Source organism: Bombyx mandarina, chromosome 08, assembly GCF_030267445.1.
Source record: "Bombyx mandarina strain Sakado chromosome 08, ASM3026744v2".
Taxonomy (NCBI): domain Eukaryota; kingdom Metazoa; phylum Arthropoda; class Insecta; order Lepidoptera; family Bombycidae; genus Bombyx; species Bombyx mandarina.
The window spans coordinates 2,617,800-2,640,707 of NC_143215.1; the positions used below are offsets into that span (position 1 = coordinate 2,617,800).

Sequence of the window (22,908 nt, forward strand, 5' to 3'; positions counted from 1 at the left end):
TAGCAATAACGCGTGAACAGATATTCAGGTCAAACTAATAGTTTTAATATGTTTTAAATGGCTTTTACGGAAGTTTTAATTGCACTTAAATTTCTTTGTGATGTCCCAAAAAATTTTTGTTTTGTATAACTTAAGGAACGTGGTATATGGTAAAGATTAGAAACCGTAATACATCTCATAATTCGATTATATTATTCATCGACTTGCTTTTATAACAGACTTCAAAAACGGAAGAGGTTCTCAATTCGACTGTGTTTTTTTTTATGTTTGGTGAATCGATTTTGATGATTCTTTTTTTATTAGCAAGCTAACGCTTCCCGTGTGGTCCCATTACAATTTAGTCCAGTTCTGATAATGGTATCCATCAGAAAACGATATAAGTCTTAAATTTGCATTAAGTACGTGCGCGACAAATAGATGAATAACTCACTCAACTCAATATCATGCCAACCTATTTCGATGATTATTGTCTTTAGTTTATAATTATTAATTTCTTGAAATATCTTGTTTTTTTCTATTTGAAGTCGGTTTTTGTTAATGCATGTCTATTTACAATTATTTTTAAATGCGTATTGCTAAGATTATAGAACGCGCTCAAGACATGTTAAGTGATTATCGGAGTCCTTAGACATCAAAACGTAATTGCCGCCATTCACCTGTTGACATGAGGGCGAAATTTCAATTGTATACCATAACGCAAGTAGTTATTGCACCCTTAAATCCTAAACAGGCTTAGCCCCGAATAAGTGATATTTCGAAAAATTGGATAGACGTAAAAATTCCATCCATAGACCATGTCTCAAGATGAGTGGGTAGGGTAATGGGTGGGTAGGGATGGGTGGATAGCATTCCCGTATTCTCTGAACCTCGGTAACCACACAACTTACAATAGTCGTTCATCCAAATACACATAAAACCTACCCAAACACGCTACTTGATTAAAACCCAACCGAATCCCAAAAGGGAATGCGTACATGAAATCAAGAATCACGTATATTCGATAGACCTTCCCCAAATCAAACGAATCAAACCCAAGCTAATACTCTAATAAAAACATTGAATGTCTAATAATATACTTAATTAGATAGGCAAGCGGAGTCTTGAACCGTGAATGTCACAAACCTTACACGGGATCTATTCAGTTAAGACCCGAAAAAGGGTTAATGGTGATGTGCTAGAGAAAATTTTGCCCGAATTTTCAATACTAGAGGTCCCGCAGTAGTCGAAATTCGACTATAATTAATTGGAATTGTAAGTTTGTACACTATTATGATTATATTTTATACTTCTATAATCACAAATTTCGTCAAGGCTACACTATAAAAAATATTAACAAAGACAAACAATATTTAATCTATTCTCAATTTGACCACAGACGTCAAGAACAAAAGTTTGACAATAAATAGTATGCATGCGTGTGTGCGTCAAATACATGGTATGTTGTGTGTGTAATGTTTTCTTTATTGATTTAATGTATCTTTTATGCATTATTTAAAATAAAATATTAGCATTGTGCACTTCTTCTCTATATTCTCTATAAGTGTGGAAAATTTCATACTCCTCCGTCCGCGCAATTTTCATAAAAAGGGATACAAAGTTTTTGCTTCACGTATTAATATATAGATTATTCGTTGCAAAACTTCTTAACGAAAAACTTGTCTTTGACAGTCGCAATCGTTGACTTTTTTGGCCATTTGACGAAATTCCTTTCTTCGTGCCCTCGAACAAAATCTTGGCCTGAACGCGAATTGTTTTTCGGTATTCGATACAACAAAAACTACTAAAAGAAAAATTGTACTTAGACAGTTAAACCATAGTTTACGTTACGATAAATACAGTTTTAAATGAAATACAACAACAGCAAGCGCTGCCGATGTGTGGTGCTAAGATTTGTGGAAAATGTGGGTAATTTAAGCATGCCTTCATTTAAAAGAGGTCAAGGTAACTAAGTCGAGGAGATCGAATATTTGAAACATCGTAAATTGTAAAGCAAAATTAATAATACGTAAAAGTAGTTCCTATTGTTACGCGCTAGGGTTCGGGATGAATAAAAAATTCTAGCGAATTACAAGTTACCACTGTATTATCACTTAGAACATTTAAAACACTCAACAATCACTTCAAAATTCTCAATTCACTTCTTCCGCTTCGCTTCAGGTGATCCGTTCGCTGTTTCGCTTCGAGTAGTTCCGATTACTGACTGACTTCGTGCCATCATCATCACTATCATCTCTGCAACGCTTTTATAGCCGATACCACACATTTCGAGTATTGTATTTCCGCTATCTGACAATAGATGGTGTTGTACTTCTCGAGCGTTCTAGGTGCTGCAAGATCCTTCGATATTCGTTCGACTATTCGGCGATAGATGGCGTTACTCTTACCAGCGTAACACTATCATTAATGTTTCAGAGGCATGAGTTCGAAATTTCAGTTGTATTGCAAAAGTTCTGTCCCGCCCTACAAACCGAGACGGCATAAATAGGCTATATCTAGTTATATAGACCCATTCACACTTACAATGCGTACAAACACCGAGTAATTACTTCTTCTATATCGTTCCCTCACTACTGAGGATCGCGACCACATGCGAGTAATTACACAGGCTCATAAATTTCACGGGTCTGATTTTTAATACATAATTTTATTCCTTCATTGTGAAAGTAATTGGTGAATACGCGTTAAATATGCTAACTACGCCTACGGGGTCTGAAGCCAAAAATAGTCACCTCACTTGAAAATAATATATCGGACTTCAGGTCCTTTGAGCCATAACCAGTTTCATTAACAGAACGTACAAAGTACCTGCAAATTTAATAAAAAGCAGCCAAATTCGATTAGACCGAATGCCGAATCACGAGCACTATTCACATCTCTAGTCCTTTACATACTATTTATCAATGAACTAAGAAAATTCAATTTCCCTTCGTCCTTTCATTTGATACTCTTTCAATTAATTGTTTGAATCAGATAAAACCCGTTTCAAAAGGTCGGATTATCTTCGATACAACGATGTCCTGAAGTTTGTATTAAAATTTCGTAAAAACTTTTTGAATAAAATTGTTCTTTTACGTTTAAAAAATCTCGATATCTTTAGTAACATAAAAATGATAGACGTTATTATTTGTGAGATTTAATTGAATAACTAAATATTATATTATAGTATTAAGCTTGAAGAAAGGTTCGAGCGAAAGTATGTTAGCAGGCCGAAGCACCACTTGTATTGTTATAGCGGCTTTTATTCTCCCATTTATTTCACAGGATATATTGTTCCTATCAGTTACTAAAGATCCAAGATATAAATTCATTGAAGTTAACAAAGGCAATCGTGTAATAAAAATCAAACACGCAAATTTTTTTATTTTGCGCTATCACTGGTGGTAGGACCTCTTGTGAGTCCGCACGGGTAGGTACCACCACCCTGCCTATTTTTGCCGTGAAGCAGTAATGCGTTTCGGTTTGAAGGGTGGGGCAGCCATTGTAACTATACTGAGACCTTAGAACTTATATCTCAAGGTGTGTGGCGCATTTACGTTGTATAGTTGTGAGTTGCTCGCTCCGGGCATTTCAATATTGCAATAATTGTTAAGTTATAATACTCATTGTAAAAATGAATATTTAAAAAAAATCTAATATTTTAAATAAAAAAAAGACATGCCCGCTGAGTTTCTTGCCAGTTCTTCTCAGGACGGAGGCTAGTTTTTGTGAATTGGCGGTAGTTCTTTTTGACGTTCAATAAGTATGTACTTTCATTTTTTTTATTGCTTAGCTTGGTGGACGAGCTCACAGCCCACCTGGTGTAAAGTGGTTACTGGAGCCCATGGACATCTACAACGTAAATGTGCCACCCTTGAGAATTTATGTTGAATATTTTTATTTTTATTTGATTTGATATTTGTCTATGGGCTCCAGTAACCACTTAACACCGGGTGGGCTATGAGTTCGTCCACCCATCTAAGCAATAAATAAAAAAGCCGTTGTTGCCAACGTTGATTCCTTGCAGTAGCTTCCCGGTCTCTTGCCGCTTCCAGGTATTTAGTATTGACCACTAGAACGGTCGGTTTGTTCTTTGTTTTCTATTTAGGTCTTTTAGAAGGGCATTGAAAAATGATTACTGCCAGACAACGGTCGTCTTCGTTCCTTTCTTGTTTGACAGCGGTCTTCACTTTTCTTGGTTACAATGTATAAGGCCCTGAAACTGCGAAAGACAAATATTTTTTTGTATGGAAACTAGCGACATCTTGTAGCGAATGCCCCTAAACTTATATGTTGTTAAAGCTGAGGCATTTAATTATTGTATAACTAAACACAAAAAATAAAAATTTATAAATCATACAAGTCTTTATTTGCTATAGACAAATTGATTAAATTTATGGTTTCTGAAAATTTACAAAGTCCTTCTTTAAAAATAAAATATAGGATAGGTAATATGTTACTGCCATCTACAGGAGCAATGAGAAACTAATCGAAACGAAGCCATCTAGTGGCCGAGGCCCGTAAGCATTTTTGTTGAGTGCTTGAGTTGCTTATCTATAACTGATTTGTGTATATTATCTATGCATTTATTCTAATACTAAACACAAACAAAGATAAGGTACGTGTTATAAAATTAGGGTACTATTTTTTTATTTTTGATAGAGCAATGCTTATTCCAGGCCCAACGACAATATTTGTTTTAATTTAAACAATGCTTAAAGTGTTATAAAAACTATGACACTTTTAATTGTGCATTCAGAACTCTGGAAAATTCAGTCATTATTTACAGTAGCGGTGAAGTTTTCTCCTAAAATTTTCGGTCACACAATGGCTCAAACTCTATTTAAGCTCTAGTAACGAAATTTTAAACGAGCCGCACTACATGCTGCCATAAAATAAATGATCAGTGGGGTAACATAAAAATTCCCACTTTGGAAACAGCAATAGATAAATGCTGTGCGTACAAACTTAAAAAGTTTTTAAGCTCAGTACGCTCACTCACACTCACACTCTTGATGTAATTTTATCTTATTATAAGCTGAAATAACATGATGCTAAAAGTCGTAAGTGGGTAAAAATTCAATTTAAATTGTTACTCCCACATATAGAACACACACAGTATATAAAAATTTACGACGCAATTTTTTAAGATCACTGAAAATACTGTGCAAAAATATCCGGGAAATTTGGGAAGAAAGAAAACTACACCACATACAAATTATTTTAAAAGCGCAAATTTTTTTGTAAATAAATCATGAAATCACAGTAAAGTCCTATAAAATTCAACATGCCTTACTATTCATTTCCATTATCGTTCTCCGCCGAGCCTCGGACTTTGAGTAGACGCTTAACAAAATTACGAGTCAACACACCCACTGAAAATTTTATTACATTCGCTGTAAATATACTGTGAAATCTGTCCAACGCTGTTACAGTACTGTGCTTAGCAATTTCGGGCATTGATTTACGTAATTAATTACAGAACGAGGGTTGAATTACATTAATTACAGGCAAAGTTTTATTCGGGGTATTAGTATTGTATTCGATAATGAGTTAATGGTTTTTTGTGAATTTTGTAGAGATTTCCTATCGGTCGTATTAGCAAAAAAAATTTCAAGAATTATTGTATAAAAGACAGTTGATCTATCGTGCAAAAACACCTACAAGGTATTATAATATATTCAATTAGTATAGCCTATAGGTACCTCCATTAGATGAAATGTTGCATCGTGCCTAGGTCAGTATTATAATTAAATATTCTTAAACTAATAAGACAATAAAGTCGGTAGGCAGCGGCTTGGCTCTGCCCCTGGCATTGCTGAAGTCCATGGGCGACGGTAACCACTCACCATCAGGTGGGCCGTATGCCCGTCAGCCTACAAAGGCAATAAAAAAAAAAAAAAAAAAATTGTTATCTAGTAATCTAGGTGACAACAATTTAAATAATATGTGTTGGTCTATAAAACAAAGATTTATTTTCATTGTAATGTTCAGAAAAAAAAATATATTACATTAGCATAAATTTATAAAAATTACCTGTAAAACAAAGAAACAACATTTAAAGTTTATTTCCTTTCTTTAATAACCAAAATAAACGCTTTTTCTAATATTTTGACCACTTGAATGACAGAGCCATTCTGTCAAAAAATATTATGCTGTTTTACCAGTCTTCAATAGCTGGCGCCACCTATTGACTAAGCCAAGTCACCACAGAATGACAATTGATAATTAAAAGTTAAAGGATCCTAGACATTCTTTCTAGACATTTCTTTATAATACATTCTAACATTGCATATTATAGTATAGTGTGGTATATTTCAATATACCCAGCCTGTCCTTATCTTTTTTTTTATTGCTTATTTGGGTGGACGAGCTCACAGCCCACCTGGAGTTAAGTGGTTACTGCAGCCCATAGACATCCACGACGTAAATGCGCCACCCACCTTGAGATATAAGTTCTAAGGTCTCAGTATAGTTACAACGGCTGCCCCACCCTTCAAACCGAAACGCATTACTGCTTCACGTCAAAAATAGGTAGGTATCTAGTTTATTAATAATATATGCAGATAATAGAATCAGATAAACTCACAAGTTTCGATCAATTCTTCAACAAAATCACAATGGACGAAGCTCCAACGTTTCGTGTAGGCTTTGATTGTCGAACACAATGACATACAATGCTTTGACACGTGTCGAAGTTTGCAAGGAAACGTAATATGAATGTTGAACATAATGAACAACTTCGTACATAGTTTAGGAAGGTTACGAATGAACGACGCGATATTTGAACATCACTACATAGTATAAAACAAAGTCGCTTTTTCTGTCCCTATATCTGTCCTTATGTATGCTTTTTTTTTATTGCCTTTGTAGGCAGTCGAGCATACGGCCCACCTGATGGTGAGTGGTTACCGTCGCCTATGGACTTCAGCAATGCCAAGGGCAGAGCCAAGCCGCTGCCTACCGCTTAATACTCTCCACAAGCCTCGTTTGAAGAAGCTTAATTCTTTAAAACTACGCAACGGATTTTGATGCGGTTTTTTTTAATAGATAGAAGGATTGAAGAGGAAGTTTTATATGTATAATAACATCCATTAAATAGTGAAGAAATCAATAATAAATTACAGTTTCCGAAGCGTAGCGAGGGCGGGTCGCTAGTTTATTATATAATGATAGTCAAATAATGCTTCAATCGAATATAACTTTAATTCATCTATTCTGGATTGAAGATTGGGCCTGACTTTACAATACAATCGAGAGGTTGTATCACGTATCTCGAGATAGACGCGACATTCGCGATATGATGTCCGGTAACTTTGTAATCCGGTTATTAATTTGCGTAATTACTGGTGGTAGGACCTCTTGTGACTCCGCACGGGTTAGTACCATCACCTTGCCTATTTCTGTCGTGAAGCAGTAATGCGTTTCGGTATGAAGGGTGGGGCAGCCGTTGTAGCTATACTGAGATCTTAGAACTCATATCTCAAGGTGGGTGGCGACATTTACGTTGTAGATGTCTATGGGCTCCAGTAATCACTTAACAGCAGGTGGGCTGTGAGCTCGTCCACCCATCTATGTAATAAAAATAAAAAAAACTATTTAATACTAGATGGGCCATAAGCACGTTTACTTATATGTGCCATAAATTCTAAATTCTCTGCTAAAATTATAAATGACTAGTCGTACTCGCCCGCTTCGCTGGGCATTTAAAATTAACATTATTATTTATTGTCATTATTATTAGGGAGTCCAACACTCATATAAATCCATTAAGTACATATATTTTCTACATGGATACCAAGTTTCAAGTCATCAACAATCGGATGCATGGTTCAGTAGTTATAACGGAACGTCCGTAAAGACCACTGTAGATTTATATATTAGTACCTATAGATAATTATAACATGGTACAACGGGACACCAATCCCATAGTGCCATACCAGGAACCTCCTAATGATGAACTTTGGAGCTAACAGAAAGCTTAAGTGGTTAATAAGCTCATTAATTGAATCCTAAAGCTATACGAGTTCAAAGCGATTTTTTGTAATAGATTTTATTACGTACTTTATTAATATTAGATTATTTTGTTTCAGAAGGACGAGCGACAGTAGAATGAATGCGTCTCAACTATCAAGCGAGTTGAACACTACTAACAGTGAGTATTTTCTGCTGATAATGGCCTCTTCTTATGGCCTTTACACTACAGTGTATAGGGTGACAGAATGTCGTCTTATCATACTGCATAGGGTTATGACATGAGTTTCACGATCGATTGTCGACGTCGCCCAAAACACGTCACCATTACGGATCCTCCCGATCCATTAACGGTGCTTTTAGGTACCACAAGCACCGGTCACCGTCCAAGTCACCCGTCGCTTGCGACGTAGGGCTCGACGAGCGAATCAACCCATAGACACAGCCCACTGAGTTTCTCGCGGGATCTTCTCAGTGGGTCGCGTTTCCGATCCGGTGGTAGATTCTGCGAAACACTGCTCTTGCTAGGACCAGTGTTATCAACACTTCCGGTTTGATCCCCGTGAGCTCATCTACATGTTAGAGTAAAGCTCAAATAGCCTCTCAAGGCTATCAGCATAGGTAGGAAAAAAACGGCTGATCGTCTGCCTGACGTCAACTTCAAATAAGTACATTATATCTCCAATAGTATATCAATTCCAACGTGTCATAAGGAGAAACATTTTCTGCTTATTTTTTCGATGTTTCGTATTCAGATACTTCATCCGTCTTTGGTTCTACGCACTTTATTATTGTAAATTTATTCCATTAAATTTAAATTTCCAAATACGTTTTTTATTCGTTTTTCTGTATTTTCATAATAATTAATTAGTAAATAAAATGTCATAATAACATATTCATTTCCACCGGTTTATACAATCAACTACTTCACAGTATTTAATGTCGAAAGACAATATCGTGCGATATTATGAAATACAAAAACATTTTTAAATTTTAAAATTCGTCCTTCTAATTTTATATTTATTTTTGGAGTGGTTACCATAGCTCATGGACATTGACAATCGCAGAGATGAGACCAGGTAAGACCAGGCTACTGTCGTGTTGGAATACAGTTCGCTAATTCGCGCATTGCTTCTTTGATGATGTTTCAAATGATGACGTGATGTGAATTTCCTTCAGTAACACTATTCGTAAGTTTAATAATGTTCAACTTGGAACGAGGCCAGCGAAGTTGAAGTCTTTAGAACTCCGATGCACTTACAACACGTATGAGCGCATATGGTGCCAAGACTGCTTTGACGTAAAATAGCCGTATTTATCTTCTTGTGATCTAGCGGTAATTATGAATCTTTGCTATGTAGTGGTGGTGGGTTAAAATCCAAAAAGACCAAGCTTGGTGTAAGGAATAGATACAGATTAGACTACTAGAGATGAGCAGTTACACGTCCTTACGGATCCATCAGATCCAATAACCTTTGCATTAGACGCCTTCAGCTCTAACACAAGGAGCAGGCTTAGGGACCTCGGTAACCGTACTCGTCGAACTCGACAAAGAGTTCGCCGTGCAACCTAACCCATGAATCAGCTCGCTGAGTTTCTCGCCGGATCTTCTCAGCGGGTCGCGATTCCGATCTGGTAGTAGATTCATTCGCGAAGCAGCTACTCTTTAGCTGTTAGGTCTCCTTCGGAGGCGCTCGGGTAGATGTTAGCAAATCCCACCCCTCCTGGCTGAGCCTTTGCTCGACCACCTGTCCTGGTGAAACTGGAAAGGCCTCCGGGCCACCAATAATCCTTCAAACATAAAAAAAAAGATGAGCAGATGAATTCACGGCTCATTGATAGGAGGAATAAACAATACGATGACAGTGCCAACACTCATCTTAAGACAAGAAGTCGAACTCTCGGTTATGTAGTATGTTCGGTTGTGTAGTCGGATATTCCAATTTCAGTTTTTGTAGTCATTATTATTAATTCTCAACTCTACAGTGCTGACGTAAGTATTTATTTAATAGTATGGGTATTGCGCCATTTTATGTTAAGTTCAATAATACAAATATTATCAGAGAAGGTTAAACTAATCTTAATTCTCGAGGCGCAGTCGTCAATTCGACGCTTCTATAGTCGATACGACATGTCTACAATTATCGACAATATTGATTGTACTAGGCGTTTCGATATCCGTTTTCGCTATTTGACAATACATAGCGTAACACTTCTCGAGTATTCGAGTATTCCCGATAGCACTAATTGTTTTGGTATCTGTTTCTGTTATTTGATGACAGATGGCGTTACTCATCCCGGCATAACAATATGCTTATATTTAAAAGTAATATGTATCTGTCTCTGATTCCGGTAAGTCTAAATCTAAGTCTAATCTCTGATGCCCGTTGACGATTTCCCTCCAATTATTTCAGTAAGAGGTGACTAATACGATCTTCAGGTAACAAGTTTTTTTCAGTGGTCTGTAGGATCGACTATCGGTCAAAAACTGAGAAAACAAAGCGACAAAGGTCAGCTTTTAAATAGGCAGCGGAAAGTTCGAAAATGTACTTGCATATTTCAACTGCTTGCATACCTTGATTATATATTGGATATTCACTATTATATAATATCTATCTATTATATCCACATACCCAAGGACAACCAGATCATTACATTAAGAGCCTGCTCGCGTATCCGACAAATCACCCAGTCAAAGAGAGCTTAAGTCTTAAAGAGTATCAGGGCGCATCGCACTGGATCGACTTGTTCAAGAACTCGCACGTACGTGACTTGAATGCATTGTGCCAATTTGCGGAAAGACGACTTGGATGGAACCTTTACCTCGATCGTTCGATACAGCTTGACAATTACAGCACTATTTTATTGTCCATTTAACCACTAATAGTGTAGGTCTGTAGTGAAAGAAAATTATTAATACCGAATCGAATAGAATCTCTGAGTCGTAGGGGTCGTCGCGGCCTCGGGGAAACCCCTCTGCCCGGACTGGATCTCCTTGCCTATTGAAGCAGGGGTGATGAAGTGCAGGTTTGAGAGTAGCAGGCTTGGTTTTGTGGGTGGGACTGACTCTTCTTTCTTCTGTTCTCTTCATTCTTTCTTCGATCTTCTCCTCTTCTTCTTCTTTCTTCGGGGCGGACGCTTCTTTCCTCCATGTTTTTTTTTTTCATATACAATTTATTTTTAACCTATCTCTGAGTTTAACCTAAACAAAAATATGTTAGTTAAACTGTGACTTTAAAGAAGTCTAGATTTTTCTATGTTTGCGAATTAAATTCATTGACTTGCTCCAGATATTACTTTTGCATCGATTGCCTTGACTCTACCTCGATCACAGACCCTAACTATATCTCGTATTTCTGCTGCAAACTTCCTCGACATCTCTCTTTTTTCGCTTTGTCAATAACGACATGCTTTTCATGATTATTTGTCAGTCTTTTTGACAATGTGAGCCAAAAACTCTAGGACTCTACGTAGACAGATGTATGAATAAGACAGGTTATAGTGTCTCTAGAAATGGTCTCGTAATTCCAAAGTATTTGCAGCGGCTAAAAATAATTATTCAATTACTTTTATATCGTATACGTGTTCCGTGGATTTCAATGAAAAAAAAAAACCGTAGTTAATAAAAAGCAATTTTACGACTCTCAGGACACGTCCTTAAAAATTCAGCATCTTTACTTTGTAGAGTCCAGGAGAAATCTTGCACAACTTGAAGCAAAATGACTGCAGTTTGAAAAGTAAAACTAGTTTACAATCCTTCTCGGCGTAAATTTCCATACTTTTCCTACATTGCATTTGGACTCTAGTTACCACTTAAAACTAGGCAAGCCGTGAGCTTGTCGACTAGAGCATAGTAAAATAATACACCGCGGACTACTTTGTACTCGGATTCAGAATCTTTTATACGAAAGTAATATTTCTAAATAATACGCTCTTTGGCTTGTGCAAGATTACATTAAAAGCTGATTAAGAAGTTTGAAGTTCTTATGTCATAATAAATGTGTTTTGAAGTATGAAAATACGTTTCTTACTAGTGGTTAAGACGTATTGCCTACGGGTAAATAAAACATACAAATGTATAAGTCTAATTATATGTAGGTATATGTTTATCATTTATTATAAACTAGTGGTCCCGCAGTAGTCGAAATTCGACTATAATTTATTGGAATTGTAAGTTTGTACACTATTATGATTGTATTTTATACTTCTATAATCACAAATTTCGCCAAGGCTACTCTATAAAAAAATATTAATAAAGACAAACAATATTTAATTTTAATCTATTCTCAATTTGACCACCGACGTCAAGAACAAATAAAATAGTATGCATGCGTGTGTGCGTCAAATACATGGTATGTAGTGTGTGTAATGTTTTCTTTATTGATTTAATGCATGTTTTATGCATTATTTTCAAAAAATATTAGCATTGTGCACTTCTTCTCTATATTCTCTATCAGTGTGGAAAATTTCATACTCCTCCGTCCGCGCAATTTTCGTAAAAAGGGATACAAAGTTTTTGCTTCACGTATTAATATATAGATATTTTATTATATTGTACAATTTTATGTACGGCGTTGTATGCTATCTATACATATGTTTTTTTATACTATTATTATTTTTCAATAAAGCAACGCACCTCCAACAGTGTTCTCCACACCTCCCTTGGTTGACTGGTAGAATTCCTCAAGCATTAAGTCCGCAGCCGTGTTATTGTACATGAACTTCAATAACTTAATAAAAGGTTACCGGAGTCAGTAGAAATCACAATATCAATGTCAATGCGTGTTTTAATTGAAAATAGTTAATCCTTTTAATAAAAGTACAATGCTCCTAGATATCACAATGGAAATACCTAATTAGTGTCCCGGAAAGTTATCCGAAAAAGGATTTTACTAAAATTTCGAACATGTCCCGCGGGAGCTTAAGGGATCACTCTTGGACCCTTCCAAGAGAGATATATTTTCATTTTACCCCCATGAATGGCCCTATCAATACCTGTATACCCTGTAACCCTTAGCTGTTGTTGTATCCTGAAATAAAATTTGCCGAAAAGGGTTTCGTCAGCTGTTTTTTATTGTATAGTGAGTGGATTATCGTCGGAGGGCTTCGAGAAGGCTGAATATTAAAATGTGACGTCGCGACCCGAAATTCTCATTTCTTGAGAAACTCGATATTATATTTTTCGTCCATTGTGCCCGATTTTTATTTAAGACTAGTTGATCTGGCAGTCTTCGTAGTGCCTTAATCGATAAATAAAAGACCCAGTTTCGTATAAAATAAACTTAAAACAAACAAAAGGAATCCGTCCGACGGGGGACACATCAAATGAAAAACAAAATTGTTATTTTTATTTAATTCCGAACATTTTCATATTTATCTAACCTTTTAAACCTTCTCTGGACGTCCACAAATAATACAAGACCAAAATTAGCCAAATCGGTCCAGCCGTTCTCGAGTTTTAGCGAGACTAACGAACAGCAATTCATTTATATATATATATATATATAGATTCGATCGTCATTTATTGGTTACGTCTCAAAATAGTATTATTAATCGTTAAGTTCTTACTAATACCCATCGAAGGTTGAGAGGCTATTATATTTAAGCGACATATATGCAACTTTGCAGGAGAGACATTTAAAATATAAAATAATAATAAAATATCATAATAAAAAACTTATTTAGCTTTTTGAATGGGGTAAGCTTCATTGAAGCCTAAAATCGGACCTTTAATTATTTATATATTAATACGTGAAGCAAAAACTTTGTACCCCTTTTTACGAAAATTGCGCGGACGGAGGAGTATGAAATTTCCCACACTTATAGGCAATATAGAGAAAAAGTGCAGAATTTCAAAAATTTATTAAAATTATGCATTAATAATAAATTAAATCAATAAAAATAACATGCATGAAGGGGATACGATACAATTTGTTAATTTTGAGAAAACGGGCAACAAAATTTTGCTACCTGTTATTTTTTCTTCGTACATAACTTCTTCATCACATGCAATTTCAAAAAATTTAGGCCCGTAGTTTTAAGGTCTAATATGGCCTATAGGCATATAGCACCTTCATTCAATTTAAAAACTCAAAAATCTTAAAAACGGTACTTAGCCCCTTCATCCATCATGTCTTCAATTGTTAAATTTTGTGTGGAATTAATGGTAAAGTAATCGTACCTTGCAATTTTCCGTGCTTCGTGTCTGTGCTTATGGCTGGCTAATTTCAAGTTGCAGTTTCCAAATACTCCACTAAATCCGTAGACCTAACTGTTGACATGGTGAGATTTCAATAAAATGAGACCAGTTATATTAGATAGTATATAAATTGAATAAAGAAAAAGGAGCCATTGCAGGTATCTTATATTATTATGTGCCTAGTAGATGGCCCTGAAACTAACCTTTTTTTTTTTTTTTTTTATTGGTTAAATAGGTGGACGAGCTCACAGCCCACCTGGTGTTAAATGGTAACGGGAGCCCATAGACATCTACAACATAAATGCGCCACCCATCTTGAGATAAAAGTTGTAAGGTCTCGGTATAGTTGCAACGGCTGCCCCACCCTTCAAACCGAAATGCATTACTGCTGCACGGCAGAAGTAGGTAGCGTGGTGGTACTTACCCGTGCGGGCTCACAACAGGTTCTACCACCAGTAACATGAATAAGATTATAATGTTACCATAGATTACAACACTAACTTCATTATATTAAGCCAGCTTTCGATAGCATCTCTTTCTCATCAATTCTCAAAAATTAAACTTAACATCATCTCAGCTAGCATTGTCTCCGGCTTTGCATAGATCGCTCGCCGTCGGAATCTGAGCATTCCTATGCTTCCTATAGTCTGCTAATGAAATTCCTTTGGTTCATTGAACCTGATCTGATGTTCTCTGATGACGAAAACCAGTTATTAAATGAAATCAAAATTTTTTTATTCAACATAAATGAAAGTACATACTTGTTGAACGTCAAAAAGAACTACCGCCAATTCACAAAAACTAGCCTCCGTCCTCAGAAAAACTGGCAAGAAACTCAGCGGAAATATCTTTTTTTTTTGACGTGACATCGTCTTATAATTCGATGGAGCCGGCTGCACGCACATGACTCATTGAGGCGTTCCATTTAAGGCTTGAAGTGCAAGCAAGAGCGCGCAACGAGCGACAAAGAGGCACAATCGGCCTCCGCCTCCAGCAGCGTTCGACATCTGTCTCGCTCCTACTTGAGTGAGCGATGCATCCGCGTGGACGGCTGCTATACAATAATACATTTACATGTTTTCGTCAAGTACGAAGTTCAGTGAAAAGTGAATGTGGTGTCAATTGTCCATACAAAATATCTATCCAACAAATAAAATTAAAATTTTATTTTGAAAAATGAAACCATTCCATCAGTATTTTCTTATGACGTTGTCACGTTCAACTATCGTCAGTAAACCGACTTTACAGACAACCGTTTTTTTTTTCAATATTACTTTTTTTTTAATATTCATTTTTACAATGAGTATTGTAACGTAACGTTAAAGCTTCAGAAGTAGCTCTAACTAAGCTCGTTTTACAGATGACGTCGCATATCCGACCTCTGAGTGGTTCGACGCGAACTGCTCCTGGGTGGAGGTGGTATCGTGGGGATGCAACACTACGGTCAACAGCACAGCAAGCAACTCCACGAGCAGTGACGTCACGTCGCTCGTCCTTATGGCTGTCACCTCTGTAGTTCTCGCTCTCATCATCTTAGCTACTATCGTTGGTGAGTGCACTTTTGATTTTCGACTAAACTAGGGATACTTAGGGTTGAGCGAAATAATTTTTTCTTAACATAAATAAAAGAAAAATTAAAGCTTACATCAAGAAGGAAATACAGCAATAAAACTTAACAATGAAACAGCCTAGAGAGTCTACCAATATATTTTTTTAAATCGGTCCGCAAATATCGGCGTAATCGATGAATAATATAAAATACATAAAAAATACATACAGTCGTACCCAGTCTCTTCTTTTCTTGAAATCAGTTATAATAAAACTAATCCAATAATACGGCTTTGGAATGAGCTTCTCTACGTGGTATTTCCCGAGCCCTATGACATATCTATCCTTCTTCAAACGAGTCTTGTGGAGGGTACTTAAGGGTAGATAGCGGCTTGGCTCTGCCCCAGGCATTGCTGAAGACCATGGGCGACGGTAACCACTCACCATCAGCTGGACCGTATGCTCATCTGCCTACACGAACAATAAAAAAAAAATCACTCAACATAAGATGTCTCCCAGTGATATTCATACCAGAAACACCTTTTTTTTTTCTTTTTTTTTTTTTTCGGGTAGAGGGCCGAACCTCCTACGAGGTCCCCGCGCAAAAGGGGCGCGCGGGGTATGTGAGACTCAACGATCTGCATGGTGTTGTGAGCAGACCGCGGGCCCAAGGATTTTAGAGCCCACCCACTAAACGACTCCCCTGCACTCTTACACCCGACGTCCGATCCCCTCCGAGGTCAGAACCCGGATGAGGTAGGGGGGCTACCGCGGTCAACACTACAACCAGACGGCGCGGCTCACCCCAAGGACGCCCAGCCGACGGAGCCTTCGAGGCGAATCGAAGGCTCTGAAACGTCGGCCGTCTCGGTACGGCAGCCCGTCGGGCCGCCCAGACGGTGCCGCTGGTGTCCCGGAATACCCCGCTGGACCAGAACCAGCCTGCCGGGTCGGGACGCGATACACCGTCGACCGGTCGCTCTAATCACTCCACGGCAGCGCGCTAGAGTGCTGGTAGCGCGCCGCGCGGCCTCACCCCCTCAGGTCGCCCCTTGACCTTCACCGGGGGGAGGCCGCCACCTACAGGGGCCGGGACGTACGGGCGTATTCCCGCCTCCGGCCCCCGGCTCGACGGCGACGGATCGGTGCGGAAATGGAAGAGCTCTCCCTCTCTCGCTCCGCCGCCTCCTTCTGCGATATGGTGGACTCGCAGAAGTCGAGCATCGCCTTCCAAGGACGCGTCGCTGCCGAGCATCGTAGCCACGACGCGCGGCAGCGAGAGGTCCTCTCCAATGACCGCGACGAGGGCGGCGCGTTGCTCGTCGAATCCAGAGCAACGCGCCAGCGTGTGTTCCGCTGTATCTTCCTCGTCGCGGTCCGCGCAGTGGTGGCACTGCGCCGTCGGTTCCCTTCCGGCTATCTTGTGCAAGTACCGGCCGAAACAACCATGGCCGGTAAGCATCTGCGTTAGCCGGAAGGTGAGGCATCCGCGGTCGCGGCCCACCCAGTCCGCGAGAACCGGGCGGACCGCCTCGACGGTTCGGAGGCTGGCCGACGGGTCCGCCAAGCGGCGAGACCACGCCTCCAGCACGGACCGCCGAGATTGGAGCCTCCGCGCTCGAACTACTCCTTCGCCGGGGCGCCCTTCCCCCCTAGAGCGGAGGTCGCTACGCCACCGGTAATCGGCAGCGAGCGCCTCCGCCTCCAGGTCCCAGGGTGGCGTCCCGGCGAGCAAGCACGCCGCCTCGAATGAGACGGTGCGGTATCCTCGGATCGCCCTGACCGCAATCGCGCGCTGCGGACGTCGCAGCGCCGCGACGTTCTTGCGGGTCAGGGCGTGGCACCATACGGGAGCCCCGTATAGTGCCATCGACCGCACCACCCCCATGTAGAGGCGGCGCGCCACCTGATCGGGACCCCCGACGTTTGGAAGCAGCCGGCTCAAAGAGCCGGCCGTCGCCATCAGTCGAGGGCCCAACTTCTCAAAGTGAGCGCGGAAGTTCCACCGACCGTCCAGTTCGAGGCCGAGGTACCGAAGACCGGTCACCCCGACCCCGACGCGGACGCCTCCGATCACGAGGTGGGCACCCAGAGGTGGCGCTCGTCCCGGCCCGTGAAATAACAGGGCCTGGGTTTTGTCGAGCGCCACCTCGAGCCCCAACCGTCGGATCCTAGTGACATACCAGAAACACCTAAGAGCAAATTAAAATACTTTTTTTTTTTCATAGATGGGAGGCCGAACTCACAGCCGGTGTTAAGTGGTTACCGGAGCCCATAGACATCTACAACGTAAATGCCGCCACCCACCTTGAGATATGAGTTCTAACATTTCAGTATAGTTACAACGGCTGCCCCACCCTTCAACCGAAACGCATTACTGTTTCACGGCTAATATAGGCAGGATGGTGGAACCTACCCGTGCGGACTCACAATAGGTCGTACCAGTCCTATCACCAGTACATCTAGACGGAATACTAAATCTTTAACGTAGTCTGCGACCGGGAATCAAAATCGGACACCAAACCACAGTAATCAGAATCAGAACCAGTAATTACTAGACCGACATAGCGTTCAATGAAGCAATATGCTATAACGGTAGGTACATTAAGATTGTGGTCTTTCCGAAGTCTGTCTCGATATGGCGATGCAAGAGTTGACATACTTTGACTTACAGACTCAGCACGTAAAAGCACGTCTAGCTATTAAAAAAACGGGATAATAGATTCACAAACTGAATTATAAAGTCTAATTGCTTCTGATCATCGAGACGTTATGATATTAGCTCCAATCTACTCCATTTAAAGAAAAGCATTTGTTCCTTTCCTATTCGTTGGTAGCCTATGAGGCTATTCCAGCTCAACCTAAGAGAATTTGCTACTTTAGCCTTAGCATGCGCAGTGCTTCGCAGAATCTACCACTGGAACGAAATCGCGACCCACTGAGAAGATCCGGCGAGAAACTCAGTGAGCTGTGTCTGTGGTGTAAAGCACAATGAGACAGAACGGCAAGGACAGTGCTTGGAGTACCGCCGTTTCATGCAACTTAACCATCCTATGACAAATAAGTAACGGCCTAAGCTAATGATATAAGAAGGATAATATTTTTTGGCATGGTATCTCATTAACAGAAATAAAAGCGCCTCTTTTAACCGTGTAACCTAACCCATGAATCAGCTCGCTGAGTTTCTCGCCGGATCTTCTCAGCGTGTCGCAATTCATTCGCGAAGCAGTTGCTCTTGAGTTGTTAGGTCTTCTTCGAAGGCGCTCGGGCAGTTGTTAGCAAATCCCACCTCTCCTGGCTGAGCTTTTGCTCGCCTACCTGTCTTGGTGAAACTGGAAAGGCCTCCGGGCCACTAGTAATCCTTCAATCCTAAAAAATATAAAAATAAGTGCCACTCCTACCTAATTGTGTAAGAGCAGAATAAGCCTCACTACTACAAATAAACAAAAACAAAAAACACGTGTGGCACTCGGGGACTGCCGCGGTATAGGTATTGCATAGCATTTTTTTATCAACATATGCAATTATAATTAGACAATAATAATTTAATATTAAAACAATAATTAACTAAGACCACGCAACATTTATAAGCATTACCAAAAGCAAAATATTAACCGTCTCCTTCACACTCATAAGCTAGATCGCGCGAGAGAGATGGGCAAGTCATGAAAAGTCTTTCATGATGCGCATGCACGACGTCACGCCGCGCGCTTATTCACAAACACTACACAAGTGCAACATGTCAATGTGTTGAACGCGAGCTACATTGTAGGCGGAGTGGGGTGTGTTAGATTTTATTTTCGTTACGGAATTTCATGATTCGGTCGCCGCGCGCAAAGCCCGCGATAAAAGCTATGCAATACCTTAAAACTTTTTAACACGTTGACACAGTTTAAAAATTCAACCATAAATACTAACGTCTCATAAGTATCTGTCTCATATTACACAAAAACCCGTGAAATTTACTAAACAAAAAAAATCGTTTTGTAAACAGAAGAGAAAATGATACGCGCTTTATCCTTGTCTATTTATATCGTTATGTGGTTATTGCTATATTATTATATTATTATTATCAGATGAACTGCAAGTCGTAATGAAACACGCTCGTTTGTCCACTTTTTTCTAATCAAAGTCGTGTAAAAGAAAGCTTTTGGCTCCGAGAAAGTGGAAATCGCTGGCGGACAGCCAAAATGAAGTGACCAATTCTTCAAGACATACTACGTATTATTATTATTGTTGATATTTATTACTTACACGTATAACTAGTTGTTAGAAAATAAATAAAAAATACTTCAAATGAAAAAGATAGCAGAGAAAACCCTAAACGTTATAAAGATACCGAAAACTACAATAATGCTAATAACTATTTAATTCGCTTTCATTAATTTGTTAGATACCTATGTCACATAACATAATTTTAGACCACTTAAAAGGCAATTTGGATAAATATCAACGATTGATGACAATATAATATCAAGGATCACTATGATCACAACAAATCGATGGTTTTAGCTGGGATTTCTATATTTTTAGCAACGGCTTAATAATTTAAATAAATAAAAAAAAATACAAAAGTGGGCAGGAACGATCGACACAGAATATTAAATCTAAGACAAGTGAACGCTGCGCGCGCTTCCAGCAAAAGTCATCCGAGGTGGCGTGATGTCCTCGCTGGTCGGTCGGTTGCCCCTCCAGATGACGAGTTGCCCCTCCAGATGACGTCACGAGTCCACGTGAGTGCTCGTCGTCAATGGCTCCGCCCATCGACTTTGACTTAAGAGGGAGTCGCCTCTAATACGGCCTCTCCTGACTGGTGGACGTCCACGTTCACCTCGATGTCATGACCGTCTTCAATCTCTGACGATGCAGGACTCACTGTGTGCACAGCGTTGCTATCGGGGTGTTCTATGATATCGTCATAGAAATAGATTGTTTGCATTACAATCATGATTTTGGTACCATGAACCATTAGTAAAAGTTAGTAGTTTTTGTGAGCATTTTACATCACATTTCAGTGCGTTCATGTATAGTAGGCTCTTGTTGAGTTACGTTAGATGTACTGACGACACGGCACTGTTACCATATCGGGTGTATAATATACTGTGAGAGTAAAGTCTGGTTGACATGGCCAAGTTAACATGTCAAGCTAATACACTCGTAACGTGAACTGCGTTACCACGTCACACCTTTACGTGAACTTTGTTACCACGTCATAACATATACGTGAACTATGTTACCACGGTACAACATCTACGTGAACTATGTTACCACGTAAATCTCTGCGTGAACTATGTTACCACGTAAATCTCTGCGTGAACTATGTTACCACGTAAATCTCTGCGTGAACTATGTTACCACGTTACAACATCTACGTGAACTATGTTACCACGTAAATCTCTGCGTGAACTATGTTACCACGTTACAACATCTACGTGAACTATGTTACCACGTAAATCTCTGCGTGAACTATGTTACCACGTAAATCTCTGCGTGAACTATGTTACCACGGTACAACATCTACGTGAACTATGTTACCACGTAAATCTCTGGAAGCATGCAGTCAACCCCAAGAATGTTTGACATTACGCGTCACTGGTGACTCAACTAGTGCCTGAACCCTACGAGGACTCGGCCTAACCTGACCTCCACCAAAAATTAAATCAACTCGTGAATCTGTAGACTAGCGTTCGCGAGTCAACCAGAGGGTCCATTATGCCCCGTATCATTATTAAAGTTCCGAGTTTGTCAGTCAGACCTCTGACCATCTTAATACAGAGCAACGATCTCCTGGCGCACTCGACGTATGAGGCAAAGCAATCTGATGCTAATTGCATAGCATTATAAAGAATATTGGCATACTCTAACTTTCGCGGACACAACGGCTTAAAGTCTTTTACGAAGTTACCCCACGTCCGGTCACTAGACAATCACACGTGTAAGCAAGTACGCTCATCACTCTTAAGACAGTCCAAAACTCGTGACAGATACTCAGTGCCTTCCCAGTTAAGGATCTAGTCCATTCTACTTCCTTACACAATGTGTCTATGTATTGCACGGCAGGGTAAAACTTAGAAATAAAGTAACCATGAGCTAGATCTGAATTTACGAATCTAATGGATTCGGTTAACTTCCGTGCTGATGTGGTAGTTGCCTTTTTATTGTCACAACGCGTGGTGGAACTATTTTACATCTATTCTCAAACGCGGGTACAATCGACACGGCGATGGAGCAACACGGCGTCCCGTTTGCATGATCACCGACCTGGACAGTCGGACTGTTGTCTAATTGACGTATTGATGGAGTGTGCCGACTAGTAACATTTTGAACCCTTCGAATGTTATTTCCACCCATCGAAACTGAGCATTCAGTCTCGAGCATGTTCTATCGCGTCAATAAAAATAGACCGTAAGGTCGGTTGTGATAAAGTCGTTGAGCTAGTTACTTGGTGATTTATTACATTTCATAAGAGGGTATCCGACAAAAAAAATCTACTTCGCACCAAGAATCGATATCATTAACGCTGGGGTCAAAATTAGAAATATAAAAATGGTTCGACCTTACTTTGGACAGTGCACTTAATGCTCCGATGATCCTGTCTGTAGCGTCGTACGCGCGGGACTCTGACGGCGGCGGTGATGTGATTCCCAACGCCACCACGGGTCCGGCGCCACCACCGTCCGCGGTCGAGGGACGTGCGTCTTCTATCTGCGACCCTAGCGGGCTCGACTCACGCGCAACGTTCACATTTGAGTTTTAAGCAATTAAACGCGCCAATATTATTCTCCAATATTGGTCTCGAACATTCGGCGAATGCGAGCGTCCTCCTACCCTGCTTCCAGTTACACGTATATCGGTCATTACGTTGTTAATTTAATGCAAATTTTAAAAATAAACTGTACGCCAGGATAACCCAAAAGCGGATAGGGCACAAGCCCTATCCCACTTCTGATTTTAGCAACGGCTTAATAATTTAAATAAATAAAAAAAAATACAAAAGTGGGCAGGAACGATCGACACAGAATATTAAATCTAAGACAAGTGAACGCTGCGCGCGCTTCCAGCAAAAGTCATCCGAGGTGGCGTGATGTCCTCGCTGGTCGGTCGGTTGCCCCTCCAGATGACGAGTTGCCCCTCCAGATGACGTCACGAGTCCACGTGAGTGCTCGTCGTCAATGGCTCCGCCCATCGACTTTGACTTAAGAGGGAGTCGC

General features: G+C 39.9%; 1 protein-coding gene across 1 annotated transcript in view; it reads left to right on the forward strand.

Moving 5' to 3' along the window:
• Positions 1-22,908, forward strand: part of LOC149502418 (5-hydroxytryptamine receptor) — a 77,814-nt gene that overhangs the window by 37,339 nt on the left and 17,567 nt on the right. Inside the window, exons 2-3 of the mRNA XM_089729432.1 lie at positions 8,070-8,131; positions 15,510-15,698. Of these exons, the coding sequence (XP_089585558.1) occupies positions 8,089-8,131; positions 15,510-15,698 (232 nt within the window). The 5' untranslated portion in view covers positions 8,070-8,088. The remainder of the gene's footprint in view (positions 1-8,069; positions 8,132-15,509; positions 15,699-22,908) is intronic.